The sequence below is a fragment of the Hakea prostrata genome, chromosome 9, assembly GCF_041222555.1.
Source record: "Hakea prostrata isolate BN-2017 chromosome 9, UWA_Hpros_2, whole genome shotgun sequence".
Lineage (NCBI taxonomy): Eukaryota > Viridiplantae > Streptophyta > Magnoliopsida > Proteales > Proteaceae > Hakea > Hakea prostrata.
Genome location: NC_142608.1, coordinates 11,089,262 through 11,105,679, shown reverse-complemented (window position 1 = coordinate 11,105,679; position 16,418 = coordinate 11,089,262). Strand labels below are relative to the sequence as shown.

The 16,418-nt window shown below is 38.9% G+C and overlaps 1 protein-coding gene across 1 annotated transcript in view; it reads right to left on the bottom strand.

Moving 5' to 3' along the window:
- Nucleotides 1–624: 624 nt before the first annotated feature.
- Nucleotides 625–16,418, bottom strand: part of SFR6 (sensitive to freezing 6) — a 72,730-nt gene continuing 56,936 nt past the window's right edge. The window contains exons 13-17 of the mRNA XM_089168727.1: nt 7,846–8,330; nt 7,432–7,608; nt 6,563–6,940; nt 1,937–2,112; nt 625–1,503 (exon numbers count right to left, since the gene is read on the bottom strand). Of these exons, the coding sequence (XP_089024853.1) occupies nt 1,966–2,112; nt 6,563–6,940; nt 7,432–7,608; nt 7,846–8,330 (1,187 nt within the window). The 3' untranslated portion in view covers nt 625–1,503; nt 1,937–1,965. The remainder of the gene's footprint in view (nt 1,504–1,936; nt 2,113–6,562; nt 6,941–7,431; nt 7,609–7,845; nt 8,331–16,418) is intronic.

Below are 16,418 nucleotides of genomic sequence, written 5' to 3'. Positions count from 1 at the left end.
GCAAGGTTTAAAGTACCCCACAATACCATACGACACATCTCGATACGTCTCTCCATTGAATTACACTAAAATACATTAGTCAGAACTATACAATATTCAATTCAAGGCGATACATCTCTTAAAATCATCTTATCGATACGATACTCGATACCGATACTTTAAACCTTACTTAGATGGTCATATGCAAGGTTTAAAGTATCCCACGATACCCTACCATACTAGCCGATACGTATCCATATTTGACCCAATCGATACGATACATTTCGATACTTCTCTCCATTAAATTACACTAAAATACATTGGCCAGAGCAACACAATACTCGATACAGGACGATATGTCTCTTAAAATCACCTGACCGATACGATACTCGATACCGATACTTTAAACCTTGGTCATATGGCAACGTTTTCAGACTTCTCGGGGAGTGGATTGTACCTTATTCATATGCTCTGATGAAAATCAAACCTTTGATTCATGAGATGATATGGTTTTTTAGCAACATCTGTTTACCAGGAACCAACCCCCCCCCCCCCCCCCACAAAAAAAAAAAAAAAAAAAAGAAGAAGAAAGAAACAAAAGCAAAAACCGAAAAAAAATTGAGAAAGTTACCCAAGATCGAGCTACGACCTGCAGATTTTAACTCTTCTGAGTTCCTTCTAGCTTATTTTTCTTTCATCAACACTTCTTCGATGGACAATTGTTAAGGCAAAGAAGGCAAACCAAGGTGGGTGGATGTGAGAGATTAGTATGGTTATACGCATTGCAGTATAATATATTACGCTAGCAAACTCATTATGCTAGCATATTCATTGAAGAACAAAGAAATAAACATAAATGATAAATCAGAATTAACCCAACCAATGCCACAAGACTAACTGTCGCCTAGGATGCCTAAATGACGCCTTATCAACTTATGTACATGGAGCCACCAAAGAAGACATGAAAATCCCTAAAGTACATGGATTTGAGCAGTGACAAATATGTACAGTGGACAGGTTGAAAAAGAAAACGATGCAAGGATCAGACAGGCAACAACTACCAAGAGGCTCACAGGCTAATGCAAGCAGGATTCGCCGATGTAAAACCTGGGGAAACATTTCTGTTCGAGCAAATTCTTGTAATTGATCTCCCCACACGTCTAAATGTTCTCCCTCATTGTATATAGATCACCATAATTGGGAATACACTGCCATAGTCTAGCCTTCATGGTTTCTGAGAACATCATCACCTCCAGCTTATTTTACTAGGTGCCACTTGCCAGGATTATCAAAGAAACTCTCCCCGAGCATCCTAGCTGTTCCTAAACCACCCTGTGGTCAAGCAGGTTTCTAACCACCCCTGTAGTGTACTTTCATTTTTCCAGCACGAAAAAACCCAGGATTTTATGTAACTTGGATCAGCAACCAGCAAGAAGGTAACCAGCATGAACCATTCCCAGGACATTCTCATGCAAACAGCAAATGGAGAGTTGATCTGCCAATCAGATAACAGAATGTAGCAGCCTAGCAATGAAAAAGCAAAAAAGGAATTCAGTACACCACAGGTTATGAAAGGCATTATCGGCTAAAATCTCTACACATGCAATTTGGTAATATGGGTCTCTCCATTATTTGTTAGAAAGAGAACTAGAAAATGATTGGAAAATAATATTAACAAACCAATCCATTTTGGCACTAAAATATCCATGACAGCCAACTCAGTTATTATTAGGGTAAAAATGACAAGATGGATCAAAATAGAATCTGGTTAGGCAAACCCATGGATGGCCCCCGCATGGAATGTTTCCCTATCATCAAACCCTGATCAATTTCCATGAGGGAAGATTAACACCTTATGTCCTCTACATGAGCAAAAGCAAGCTCATCTTTGGTTATAACATGGTCTGACTAAGACCTTTTGCTTAGATGCAAAGTGGAAATAGTTTTAGATATTCACCTAATAGTTGAAACAGTGGATATAGTCGTTTATACAACTCGAATCCATGTTCCACCGCACATCGGGCAACCATGAGACCAGCGGCTTATCCACCATGCCTCTCGATCGTTCTGGTTAGGAGGATTGCTGTTGCCAGGTGAAGCAAACGCTGAAGTTTGCCGCAGACATCTTATGCACTGCATCACAGAATCATTTATAAATATTTGTGAATACACGAAAATAAAACAAGAAGATAATGCATAGGCAACAAAAACAATGCCCTAATAAAGTCATCCAACATAATACATCACCGGGCACATGGTTTCATTATTCAATGAAGATCTCAATTACTTTTAGCGGCTCTCTAATTAGACCAAAAACAAAATGCAGGTAATTGGATTGTCATAGTAAAAGGTATCCTACAACAACAATCCAGTAGAGGACCTAGAAGTCTCCCAAGATTGTGCTAGCAAGCCATGACATCTCATTGACATCTCATCATGGGTCAAATACCCACAACCTTGCTTCAAGAGTTACCATCTCAAGCCATGGCAAGGGTTTGTGTTGGATTCTATTAGGAGTTCAATTAGAGTTTGTATAGGAGTTAAATTAGAGTTTGTATTCATGTAAAATTCTATTCCTTGTAATAGTGTACTTTCCACTTAAGTATAAATAGAGGGCTTGAGATCATTGATCCATAAGCCATTCACCACAATCGTTTCTTTCAACATGGTATCAAAGCCTAAATTCGATTATGATTTTTTTTTTTCTTCTTCTCTTCTTTCTTTTTTTTCTCTCTTTCAAACCCATCGCAAACCATCACAATTGGGTCACCATCGTTCTTTTCTGTTGCAAACCTCAAAGACCAGAAAAAAGAAGAAAAAAAAAGGAAGAAGAGAAGAAGAACCATCACCGTTGTAATTATACCGAAGACTCTGCTTGCTTCTTCCAGCGAGGCTCAGATTTGATTCTTCCATCGAACCACCGCCATCCCCTCCGCCATCACCATCGACATCAATTTGCTTCTTCCATCGAACCACCGCCATCACCCAGGTAAACTTTCTGAAATCGATTTGCTCTGGTTTTCTTCCATTCTCGATTTGGGACGATGCTTCAACAATCCTGAAATCCCATTAAGTTCATCGCCGCTGCCCGCCTCTGGTTTTTCTTCCATTCTCGATTTGGGACGATGCTTATGCAATCCCATTAAACCTATCACCTGGACTAAACCAAACCAGACCTCCTTTGGTCGAACCATATTTTTCTTTTCTTTCTCCATCACTTTCTTTGTCTAAAGTTTTACATGTTCCCTCTTTCTCTACTAACTTGCTCTTTATGGAAATCCCACATAGTTTCTCCGATGACAATACTACAGGGAAAGTTTGTCGATTGAAGAGGTCAGTTTATGGGTTAAAACAGTCTCCTAGATGCTGATTTGGACACCTCCTGAAGGCAATGACTTCTATTGGATACAAACAAAGTAATGCTGATCATACACTATTTGTCAAGAAGTCAAGTACTAACATCACACTTCTCATTGTCTATGTAGACGATATTGTCATCACAGGGAATGATGATGAAGAAATTCAAAAGTTGAAGGACTTTCTTAGCAGAGAGTTTGAAATTAAAAATCTAGGGAAGTTACAGTATTTCTTAGGGATTGAGGTGGCTCAATCAAAGAAAGGTATATTCCTATCCCAAAGAAAGTATGTCCTAGATCTATTATCAGAAGTGGGAATGTTGGGTTGTAAAGCAGTTGATACCCCTATTGAAGCTGGAGCTAAACTTAAAGAAAAAGAGGGAGAACCAGTGGACAAAGGAAGATACCAAAGGCAGGTAGGGAAGCTTATTTACTTGTCCCACACCAGGCCAGACATTGCTTATGCTGTAAGTATAGTGAGCCAATTCATGCATGATCCATATTTAGCTCATATGAAGGCTGTTATCAGAATACTACAGTATTTGAAGGGAACTCCTGGAAAATGAATACTTTTGTCCAAGGAAGAAAATTCGACCGAAACAGGAATTTCGACCTTGCAAAAGGCCAAAATTTCGAAGTTTCGGTCGAAATTTCGATCGAAACTGGACACTTTTTCTGAAAATTGGAACTTCAATTTCGGGCCTCATATGGACTCAAAATGATTTGGATTCTTGAATACTACCTATTTCAGGCATAATAAACACAATGGAAATAGTATTTTGTACAAAACAAAACTATTGAAAATTTATCATTCAAGTATACTAACAAATGATTGGTTTCGACAAGTGCAAACTGTATTGCATACATGCATAGAATCAACAACATACATGAATTGTTTGGTAGAATGGTTACATATACAACAAGTCAACAAAATAAAATGACCGACTAGATCAAGTGATGGTGTCTCAAATATATTAAGCTAAAGCCTATATATCATATATACATAAAATAAAAATACATAATTTTAGAAAATAATTATTAAAATAAAAAAATGAAAAAATGGTAGCAAATAATAAAAAGATAAGTTTAACAAAACACAATTATAGATCATAGTCCTAGGCTAAACATATATTAATTTCAAGGCAATACAAGATCATTTAAGGCATGAACAAAACAAAAATAAAAAAAGGGGAAGTTTGGAACTGTTGGGTGTGGCTCATGCTTCATATTCTATTGTTGCTGGAGTTTCCTTTGTAGCTGTTGTGACTTAGGAGGTGTTTGGAGGCAAAAAATCAGCAAAAGTGGTGTTTGAAGGCAAAGGAGTAGTGAAAATTAGGTGAAAATGGGATAGAAATCAACAAAAGCTAAGGAAAAACAAGTTGGAATGCTGATATGTCGAAATTTTGGTCGAAATGCTCGAAATTTCGGTCGATACGAAACGATATGGATACATTTCGTGCCTACTACTACATTTCGTTTCGATTTGGATTTTTGCAGGCATTTCGGTCGAAATTTCGACCATTTCGATCGAATTTTCTTCCATGCTTTTGTCACCCACTGATAATCTAAAAGTATAAGCATACACTGATGCAGACTGGGTTGGATCTCCAGACAGGAAGTCAATTTCAGGTTACTGTACCTTTGTTGGAGGTAATCTAGTTACTTGGAGAAATAAGAAACAGAATGTGGTAGCTTTATCTAGTACCGAAGCTGAATATAGAGCTATGGTTCTTGGAGTTTGTGAGTTACTATGGTTGAAAGGCTTGCTGCAAGATATTGGAGTCCAAGTTCCAAACCCTATGATGTTATATTGTGACAACAAGGCTACTATTAGTATTGCTAATAATCCGGTGAAACATGATCGAACTAAGCACATTGAAATTGACAGGTTTTTTGTCAAAGGAAAGTTGGAACAAGGGCTTATCTGCATGCCTTTTGTAAGATCTGGAGACCAAGTAGCAAATGTTTTCACTAAGGGTTTGAAAGAAAGAGATTTCCTTCCTATTGTAGGCAAGTTGAGCATGACTAATATATATGCCTCAACTTGAGGGGAAGTGTTGGATTCTATTAGGAGTTCAATTAGAGTTTGTATAGGAGTAAAATTAGAGTTTGTATTCATGTAAAATTCTATTCCTTGTAATAGTGTACTTTCCACTTAATTATAAATAGAGGGCTTGAGATCATTGATCCATAAGCCATTCACCACAATCGTTTCTTTCAACAGTTTGAACCAAATAGGACAGACCCTGCTGGATAATGGTCCACATCAAAGTCCATCTACTAGGTATAATGATAGGATCATTTATCTGCATGAGAATTTTAGAACTTGTTCTCAGGGAATTCCCTAGCGTAGCCTGTTGTACAGTGTCAAACTCAGGCCATCTGTACGATTGAATCAGAAACTCATGCCTCCCAACAAGAAGGCATACCCAAATTCTAAAGTCCACTCAGCATCCAAGCTTCTTCCTCGATATGCAGTTACAATGTGTCATGTATAAGCAATTATTACCTGGTGTAAGAGACTACTGGAATCAGAAACTAAAGCACATTTACATGATCTGAAGGAATAATCAACATACAATGAGCCTCCAATATACAACTTTCTTTTCAAAAGTGCTCATCAAAGCTCATTATATGCAAAAGAATTTGGAATACTGAATTCATTTGTAGCCCCTAAAAATTAGAGAGCTCCTGGCTTGAAAACTCTCAAGATCCAACATGTAATTTTTTCAACACTTTCACACCTCCACAGCACGACATAAGATTTTCCCATTAATCTAACTTTCTTTGTTACATGACTACATCCCATTAATCTACTTTTACTTTGGAAAATTTTTAATAAGTGAAGTTTGTGTTTTAAACCTCTAAGAAATTGAAAGATATACAGTCTACATCAAAGGAACTAATTTGAAGGACCTTCATCCCCAATAGGAAGAAAGAACTAAAGATGACTTGAAAGGGGAGATATATGGACACTGATTGATATTTATACTGTATTGTTCCTCCACAAGCAAGGGATTTGAAGGCACAAATAGGAAGTACTTGAGCAGAAATAGGTAGAGAACCTTGAGCACATGAGATCTAATTTGTACCTACATTCCGAAAATAAGTCAAAGTCACAGGTACACTTAACCACATATATCTCATCAACTATACTGTTAACATATTGTTACTGTGGGTATCGAATTTTAAACTTGAAAACAAGAAAAATAGAGCTTGGATCAAACCTTGTACCAAACACCTTCAAGACCAGCTTTCCAAACAGCCGTGACAACATCTCTTCGTGACCCCATAATTCCAAGATATCTTCCCAGACCAACAGAAGTCTTTAAGCCAAAAGCTGCATCTCTTTCTGATAGTCTGCGCTTCCTAGGCCACAAACCATGGGATCCATAATAACTATCACAATCTTCTGATGTGCTAAACTCGAACAGATCAGAAGAATTGCTCAGCTTGCAAGTATCATCCACAGCACCCAGATCCTCAGGATCAGACCAGGGGCCACCAAACATATTACGTCTATGCCACTCTTCAGCTGGAGGGTGCAGTTCTAATTCACGAAGTAACAAACCAGCAGCATCCGCACCCCGAGGACGAGGCATATTCTGCATGATGAGAACTCCATGAAAACTAAATAGATGCCTCAAGAAAATAATTTTAAATAATTTTACTCATCATGTTAAATGTAACATTAGGCCACTGAGTCAAAACTGGACTACAGGGAAAATTGTCTTCCCACCTGTGTGACACACCTGCAAGGGTACGTTGAACACCATGATACTGCTATGATAGTGACAAACACCCACCACAACACCTACCCCCCCCCCCCCAAAAAAAAAAAAAACCCAAAAAGAAGATTATTTTCAGCAAATACAACAGCCCCTTTATCCCCCCCCCCCCAACCCCCAGGGATGTCAGCCACCTGCATGATACAGCGAAGATATATGCATCCTTGTCTTATTAGCATCCAAAAGGTCTGAGGTACTTATCCCCAGTGGAGCTTTTCCCAAAGAAACAAACCAAACCCAGGTTAAGACCATAGATGACATATTCATCTCTAGAGTGCCAAACTTCAGAACCAGCCAAGTGAAAATACCTGCATATGTGGGCCAAGGGATGCTTCTACAACTTCTGGTAAGACGGTGTAGTTCCCATCAATGTAATGTAAACGGATCTGGATATTGCTACCACCAACCTGAGAAACTGGCAGTGGGTGCCCCAAGCCAGCTGTTCGCCGACAGAGATCCATCAATATGAGGAATAGGACTTTTACCTGCAAGATGGTAACACAGACACTGAGCTGTCATCTCCACTGTTCACTCTTCAATAAAAAAACTAACCATAATGATCCCATTTGTCTAGGCGTCAATGGCTGTCTAAATACAGTTTATGTAGACATTTCAGAAAGTGAAAACCAAAATTGCACAAAGTTCAAATAACCAAACTAGAAATCAGTCTGCTTCTTTCTTTTTCATTAGTAAATTGATAAGTGGAAATGTCAATTGTTTACCTCCTCAAATGTGTATCCCTGACCAGCATTTCCAGAACCTATTCTTTGTGTCCGGCTTGCTTGACCTTCTTCTGCTCCTTTTACTCCAGAAGCAATTTGTCCACTTGACACTGGTCTAGTTGCAACAGTGTTCATTTCCTCTGCTTTACCAGGAACAGTAGGCTGAAGTTTCTGTGGGTTAGAGTCGGGGTTTCTTTGTGCACCACCACCATAGCGAAGCTGTCGTCGCCGGAAGAAAAAACAGAAAAGCAACAGTTGGCATAATCTATGCAGGAAATGGCAGTCCCCAATTAGCCTGACAGCAGGTGTACCTGGAAAAGTTCCAGTATTAATACTAATTGGTGTAAATGGAGATGGACCAGTAATAGGATTTGGTGTTGAATAGGAAACTCCATCAGCAGTGCTACTAATTTTAGCAATAGCACCTTGCACCCAAGCTTGCATCTGGGAGCTGCCAGTGGAATTTGCTGTTCCACTTTGACCACCTGGAAACAGAATTGCAGTAACATCATTGAACAACAAAGAATATAAAATATGACTTGCTCAGCACTATATGCTATATAGACAAGTACAGAAGTACCACAACAAGAATTTTGGTCTCTATTGAACATTAACATTAACAGTCTTGAACTAAAGCAGTTTTGGTCCTCAACCTCTAGATGGGGCAAATGTATGACAACAACATGGGAGACCAATGTATCCCAGACACAATCAAGGGCCTACACTACAGGATAAGCTCCGATGGACAAAGAAGAACCCCTCCATGGTTACAGTGAATAAGTAGGCTACAAGCCTTCCATAAATAGAAGCCCAACTAAAATAGAGAACAACTAAAGCTACTGCTTAAAAGGGAAACTACCAAGGTGATCCCACATACAATTAAAATACTCTAATTCTAATCCCAGCCCTTCCTAGACCAGAAAACTTATTCAGTACCCATCCTTGGTCTGGATTTCCAAAGTTAATCATAACGGCCTAGCCAGGTTATGGCAACTTGATGCAGATTCGTCACCAAATTGGGTCTCTTTCCTTTGGAGTAGTCTAGGATAGAATCACATATGTATTTAGCCTTGATTCCATGAGTTTAATTCGTCATCGGTCACAACTTGATCGACCTAAAATATGGGCAGAGAGTAGGAAAACAGGATTTATTTCATTATATTCGTAAAATTCCTATTTTAAGTCTATATCCTTTATTATTTCAGTTTACATTAACTAATAGGTTAAGGATTGGATTAGGCCTTTTCTTTTTAGCATTGGAGTCTACTTTGGAGCTGGTTTTCTAATTTTGAGTTCTAGTTTGAGTCTCAAACTATGCCACCAACGAGGCTATAAGTATTGATGGATTAGGCCTTTTCTTTTTAGCATTGGAGTCTATTTTGGAGTTGGTTTCTAATTTTGAGTCTCAAACTATGCCACCAACGAGGCTTATAAGTATAGATGTGGTTACTCGGTTAAGCCATCGCCTGATGAATTGAATTTTGAATTTCGTTTGTAGCTAACGATGACATACAATAAGTCAATAACAAAGCATCTGCTCTTATGCAATTTCTTCTCCATCTTATTACTGGAATTTTCTACAAGACTTCAAGCATTCCACCTGCTGTTTTTCAACTCAGCAGTAAGTTGAATCACTCCATCCCCGAGATTCTTCTTCTAATTTTTTTCTATTTTCATTTTCCTTAAAACCCATCTCCATTCTCCAGCCTGAACTAACCTTTAGAATCCAATGGAAATCCATCCCACAGCCTACACAGATCAAGTATCCATAAAAATACCCCCCAAATTCCTTTTTTTTCTTTCTTTTTTCGTACGCCCCAAAAAGAATCAAAATTTGAAACTCAGATCCAGAGCAATCTAGTGCAATCTAACCATCACAACTGCCCGAACTTTAAGGCCATATATCATCATCACCTAAATTCTCTTTAAAGTCTCATCCCCATTCAACCACTATAGTCCATGTTTTTGTGTACCCAATAAACTACCCCAAAATCCTGAAAACCATAACCTTTTGAATGGGATCCTCCTCTTAATCTAGGGCTACATCCCTACTGCATCAGAGATCCTCCTCTTAATCTAGGGCTACTGCATCAGAGATCCTCCTCTTAATCTAAGGCTACATCACTACTGCATCAGACTCCTTGACAATGTGAATCCCAGGAGGTTTCAAATAAGGCTTTTAAGTTCTGATAGCTCTCTTTCAACATTCAAAATTCAAGTTCAAGAATCATTCTTGTTCAAGAACTGCTACCCAGGCAATCCTACAAGTTAAACCCGTCCCCAAATCAACACCCAAGCATCTCTTTAATCCATCCAAACCAAAACAATCATCTTTGAAACCTCAAACACCTGATCTAGATCATCTCAAACATCTCTTACCAAAACCTTCACAGATCCATCAAACGTTGCCACCTTCTGAACACAAACTCTGCAATAATCTCTAGAAAGCATCTCCAAGATCCAAATCTCCCATGCACCAACCAATCACCAAAACTACACCCCCAACTTTAATCCAATCTCACTTTCCCTACTAGGAAAAGTCGGTCACAATCCTTGGCCTTGTCTCATATCCTCATCCTAGCATCAACAAAAAGCCCCAAGAACATCACCCAAAACAATTCCATCATTACTTCTGTCCCATACCAGGTCAAAACCTTCATTATAACCCTTCTAACACTCAAACCAAACCCTGAAATCTCCATTGATCCCTTTTCAAGAAACCCAGATCCTAACCCCAAATTGTTCACTTAATCTCCGCTAAGGGTGTCAAGTTATACCATATGTACCATTCACAAAAACTGAAACAGTACCACTTATAGCATACCATGCTGTACCGAATAAATGTGTTACTATATCAGTGCAACATATATACACAATTCGGTATATGGTACAGTGACAGTATTGCTAAAAATGCTACAAATGAACCATCCCATACCAAATAGCAGTAACATTTTGTACCTGAATAAATGGATCACGGTGATAGTATGATATACCTGTATGGTTTAGTATTTGTACAATATCGGTCTGAGGCAAATGTATTCGGTACAATACTGAATACTGCTACCATATCGAATTGACACCCTTCATTTCAACAAGTTTTAACCATCAAAACTTCATCAAATATTTACCGAATAGCTGCCTAGCATAACCAACAGCTCAAACCCTAACCCTACTTTTTATCTGTACTCCACATCTGACCCTATCAAGCTGCTTGTTCAAGATAAGATCCTGGTTTATTGGCTCCAAATTGATATCCTATCAGTCCAGATCACTGGGAATTCTGATCAACTACACATACATGATACTTTAGGGTCCAACAGCAAGGGTTAAACATCCATTCTGATCATTGTAGATACATTACCCTAACAATCCTGGCGTTCTCAATTGCAACTTCGAAACTATACCATACAGGAAATTTTTGCAATTGGAACCTGACAAGGCGTCAAATGATTTGTAAACTTACTTTCTTGCCCTTGTAGTATAGCATACTAATGAAGACAAATAATGTGATATCACAAGTATACTCAACAAATGCGCAGGGCAATGACAGCATTTGAAATTGATATTGATGCGTTGCTTTCAAATTACTTTGAAAGGAATTTTGGGAATAAGACAGACAGAAATTAAATGAAGTATCAAGTTCTAGAGACAGCTACAGGGGGCTCATTTAGACAATTCCATCAATAAATACATCTGTTTCAACCATAAGCCAGACTGTGACCACCAAAAAGAAATATGTTAATTATGTTCCCTCATATATCATTTAACACCCCACCAATATCACCTGGACCCAGTTTCCAACAGAGTTGCCATCAAATTTGAGTTGAAGACACTAGGAGGAACCCAATATGCTGAAATAGTGCACAGACAACCTCCTAGAAGGGAGGATTTTATTGAGATATACTTTGATGAAGATATAATCACATGACTGTTGTAGTGTTGTACAACCGATGTATAGGCTAAATGTTGTGCAGTTACAAAGCATCATGTTGATTAGCTCTGTGTAGCATAAATAGAATGTTAAGATGGAAATGCAGAAAAATAGAAAGGATAACGGAAAGAATGAGCGTATTAGAGTTGACTGGGACATTGCCCCAAACAATAAAAAGTTCCAAGAGAGTCAATTGAAGTGGTTAGGTCATGCCCAGTGGAGGCCTAGGGACAACCCAACAAGGAGGATTGACATAATCCCAATTTAAGGAGCTGAAAGAGCCATGGCAGGCAGAAATTACAAAGGAAGAAGCTTTAGCCTTTAAGGAACGCATGCATGGTGTAGGCCTCCTACCAATTATGATCTTGGTAGAGCCGTTGGAGGACAAGAATCTATGCTGAACACCATTTAGCAGATATTCTCCCAAATTACCGGCACTGTGCATCTGTTCTCCTTTTCTTTTCCATATTTCTTTTCCCATTTTCAGTGCCCCAAAAGGACATGTGCTCCCTTTTTGACCTCTCCAGTTTCTCTATTTTGGTTTGTTTGTATCGCTGACTCCATTATATTGGGATAGTGCTGAGTTTGTTCTCTGTGGTTGTATACTCAGATGATTTGGAATATTGGGGGGCATACAAAAATGAAACCAAGGTAGATCCATAACAAGTGTGAAACTTGGGTGAGAGATTCATATTGAATTGAATTTTGAATATTGTTGTCACATTTCATTTGTCATGGTAAATGAGGATGTGAGGCCTAAGTAGATCAGATCCAGTTTTTGCCGGGCAGGTACACAAGTATTCCTTCCCTGACAGTTATCAAACAAAAAATGGATGAGGATACTCCCATCCTGGTTCAGCAGGTATTTATGGCATATTTCAGGACCATGAGTAGTCAATTTTTTTGTCCTACATAGGGCTTATAGTGTGTCTTAACACTTTGATAAAAGAACAGCCCAAAGTTTACTAGGCCTTGGCTTGGCATCTAATCTCCATTATAAGCAGTTGATCACTGAGAGGGAGACTGCATGATGCACATGAAAGAAAAGAATAATTTCCAGATTTGGGTTTGGTTCAGTTTTCTGGGACAGCCCAAAGCTTAAATCGGTATGTCCAAATTTGAGTTCCCAATGGCTTTATATGGGTCATGGGCTGAGCAGCTTCGAGTTTTCAATCCTCATGGGCCTAACCTATAAGCTCAATTAGGAGGGACTTAAGCCTTACATGAAAATAGGGACTAATTTACTAGTTTCTCATTGCAGAAGTCCCCTCCCCTATATTTATGGTGTTTCTTTTATTTACTTTAGTTTTCTGTTGCAAGTGATACAAGCACCTAGATTGTAAGAGCCAGTGTGCCTATACCTACAATTTTGAAGAAAAAAAGGTGATGTAACCCTAAAAGATGAGGACCACTTAACCAGGATCCAATAAAGGAAAATCAGCTGGTCAGTAGCATTTCTAGAACACTCTGGCAAGGGTTTCTAGGGTTTTGTAGAAAGAGTAGATAGGGTTTGTTAGGGCTCATGAGCTTAGGAATATTGAAAACCTAAATCTAAACCTAGTTGTTTTGGTTTCATATTCAACTTCAGAGGTCTAGGGTTTGGGGAATTAGGGTTACAATTTTTTGACGGTTCTAGGGGTAGTTAGGAACTTAGGGCCACTATGTGGGATCAAGTTCAACGGCAAGTTAGGGGATGATGATCCTAAAAGGGGAGGCATTTCTATGGTGGGGATTGGGAGTTATAAAAATTAGAGTTTTGAGGAAAAGGAGGGATTTCAGGTTTTTAGGGTTTCTAAAGGGGCAACGGGGCTAGGGATCAAATGGTAAGGAAGGGGATGGGTGAGGATTCCAAAAGGGGTGGGTGATGTAACCCAAATTCTAGGGCATAGGGATTTTGATATCAAACCTTAAAATTGGGTTCGCTCGCTCCAAAATCCTCTCTCTGAGAACCAACAATCTCATGGGATTCTATTCGAAGAAATTAGGGTTTTATTACAACCCAAGACGGGATGGGCTTGTGAGAAAAGGGGATAAATTTTAGATCAAATAATATAACCCATAGTACTAGTTAAGGGATTTTGGGATAAATTTCTTGAGAAGGAAGCTTTAGGTTATAAGTGTCAGAATGGGCCGAACTTGGAAGGAACGTAAGGTATTAATATAGAAGACAATTCCCAAAGTTTGGTGTGTGTGGGGGGGGGGGGGGGGTTTGGATGGCTAAATTGAAAGATGTTGAGGTTCTTGCTTTTAGGGTCTTAGGAAGTAAAAAAATTCAAGAAGTTAATTACATCTTGAAATTGAACGGTCAAAATGGTGTTGAATTGGGATGTAAGGTCACTAGGGTTGGGGGGGGATGAGGCTCCTAAAGTTTGAGATGAATCAAACGATTAGATTGGTTTAGATCTGACTTTGAAATTTGGGTCAGAAAAGTCCAAAAATTCAAGAAAATAAAAAGAAGGGTGCAATGGATGGGGGAAGATGATGGAAGGCTATGGTTGGATTCAGGGATGATGTTCACTTACTTGGAGATGGCTAAGAGCTGCTGTGGTTGTTGAATTGCTGTTGAAGCTTCAAGAACAAATGCTGGAAATTGAAGAAGACGATCTAATAATTCTGCCGTGACCCTCCCAAGAAGACTAGGACCTGGATTTCCTCCAAACTCAGATTTGTATTCAATTCAACTTGAAAATTTCATAGCTGTTGAGCTGGAGAGCACAGCCTCTAATAAGAAATAGAAAAGGACTCTAAGCTGGAAAACCAACTAGAACTCTAATTGACCAATCCAACCAACTCAACTACTAGTCAACCACTTTGACATATAAAATAAATAAATCTATAACTAACTCTAGAGAACTCTAATCCAAATTCTAAGAGTAGATAACAGAGTCCTAAAAATAAAGGGATTAGTGAACTCAAATTGTGGGATCCCAACCTAACTTGGAATCTCACCTAAACAAGGACTCCCAAATATATTGCAAAATAGTAATCACAAAATTAAAAGAAAATATAGATCTAGGGTCCAGACAACACACTAGACTCAACGGTATACATACCTAAGACAACCGAAATTTGTCCAAATGACCAAAATACCCTTGGGAAGGTTTGGCCAGCCGCCAGCCCTTGGGTGCACCAATTGGCCTTGGTTCCTGAGCCAACTTTTGCTTGGAGGGCTGGGCCTGGTTACATTAGAGGGATTTCGTGGAGTGGATTGAGAAATCCAGATATTTGGGTTGGGAAAGGAAGAAAGGGTAGAGCCGCAGGCAGGGAGAGAGGGAGAAAGGGAGGGAATGATGGAGTTGGAAGGTGGGAAAGGGTAGGGCTGAGTTCTTATCAACTGTAGTAGGCTAGGGATGGAATTCGAACTGAAGAAAACAATCCACCAGTGCTGCCACACAGATTTTCCAAGGTTAGAACCACCATCAAACCTCCTCTCTATAGTATCTCCCTTTGCAATCTTTGAATTCATCCAAAACTGATTTATTACAAGCGTAGGCTATGTATTTATAACAGCCATCAGACAACTCCTGATAGGACTCAAACAAGGAATTTTGTTCTAAAGAGAACTCCTAATTAAATAAGACTAAAAGGATTTCTGTTTTAAATACAGCTCTTAACTAGACTAGGACTGTTACTTAACTTATGACTAAAATAACAAAATAAAAGTAGGACTATCTCCTAATAAAAACTATAATTCTAACTAGACCATACTAGGAGATCTCGCCAGATCTCACTTTTCTAGCACACCAAGACAAGACCAAGATCGAGACATCGTTTTTACCCCAACTTGACAGAGATCTCAGTCAAGTTTAGATCTCAGTTTGACCAGAGATGTTGGTCGAAACCAAGGCTTGTTTACTTCCTCTTGCTTGAGTCAAGACAAGATCCCAGTATCGACTTAACTCTCTCTCGTTCCTCAGACCTCATATCTTGACAGCACACTTGAAGAGTGATTTTGGCAGGATTTTTTGCTTGAATCTCTCTGGATCTTCAGCTGCAACACCCCTAAGGACTCTTTTAGCACATCTAAATCAACAAAACAACATCAATCAAGGCCATTTGAAGGTATTCTTTGAGCAAGGTGAAACTTCCCCCCAACTTTGATTTTTTTCCAAATACAATGAGAGTAGGTGTTTGAATGTGGATGGAATTTTGAATAATTTAAGTTATTTAATGTACCTTATCGGTTGGGTTTTCCTTTATATCAATTAATGGTTTCATATTTAGTGTCTTATAACATTGTATGTTCATTCCTGTAGCATTTCAATTTCAATCTTAGGGTTGAGTTGGAACTCATACATAGGGTTGTTTTTTCACAAATATAAGGTCAACATTGTATTAAGAAGGCCTAAAATAGGCTAAATACCAAGTTTCAGCCAACCGGACCCTTAAAACCTCCGGAGATGGGCCTTTGAGTTCACTCAAGTTGAGCCCTTGAGACTTACAATATCTAGAGCCGAGATCTCGGTTTCTTTGAAGGGCAAGATTGTCCTCAAAAGCGAGATCTCCAACCTCAAACTAGACCCAAAAGGACTCATTTAGGGCAGCCATAAAATGATCAAATTGCCCTTATTTGGATCGATCTGCAGCGCCGCAGGGTGCTGGGCACAACCCAAGGCAATCTTGTAGCTCTTGGGATCCCTTC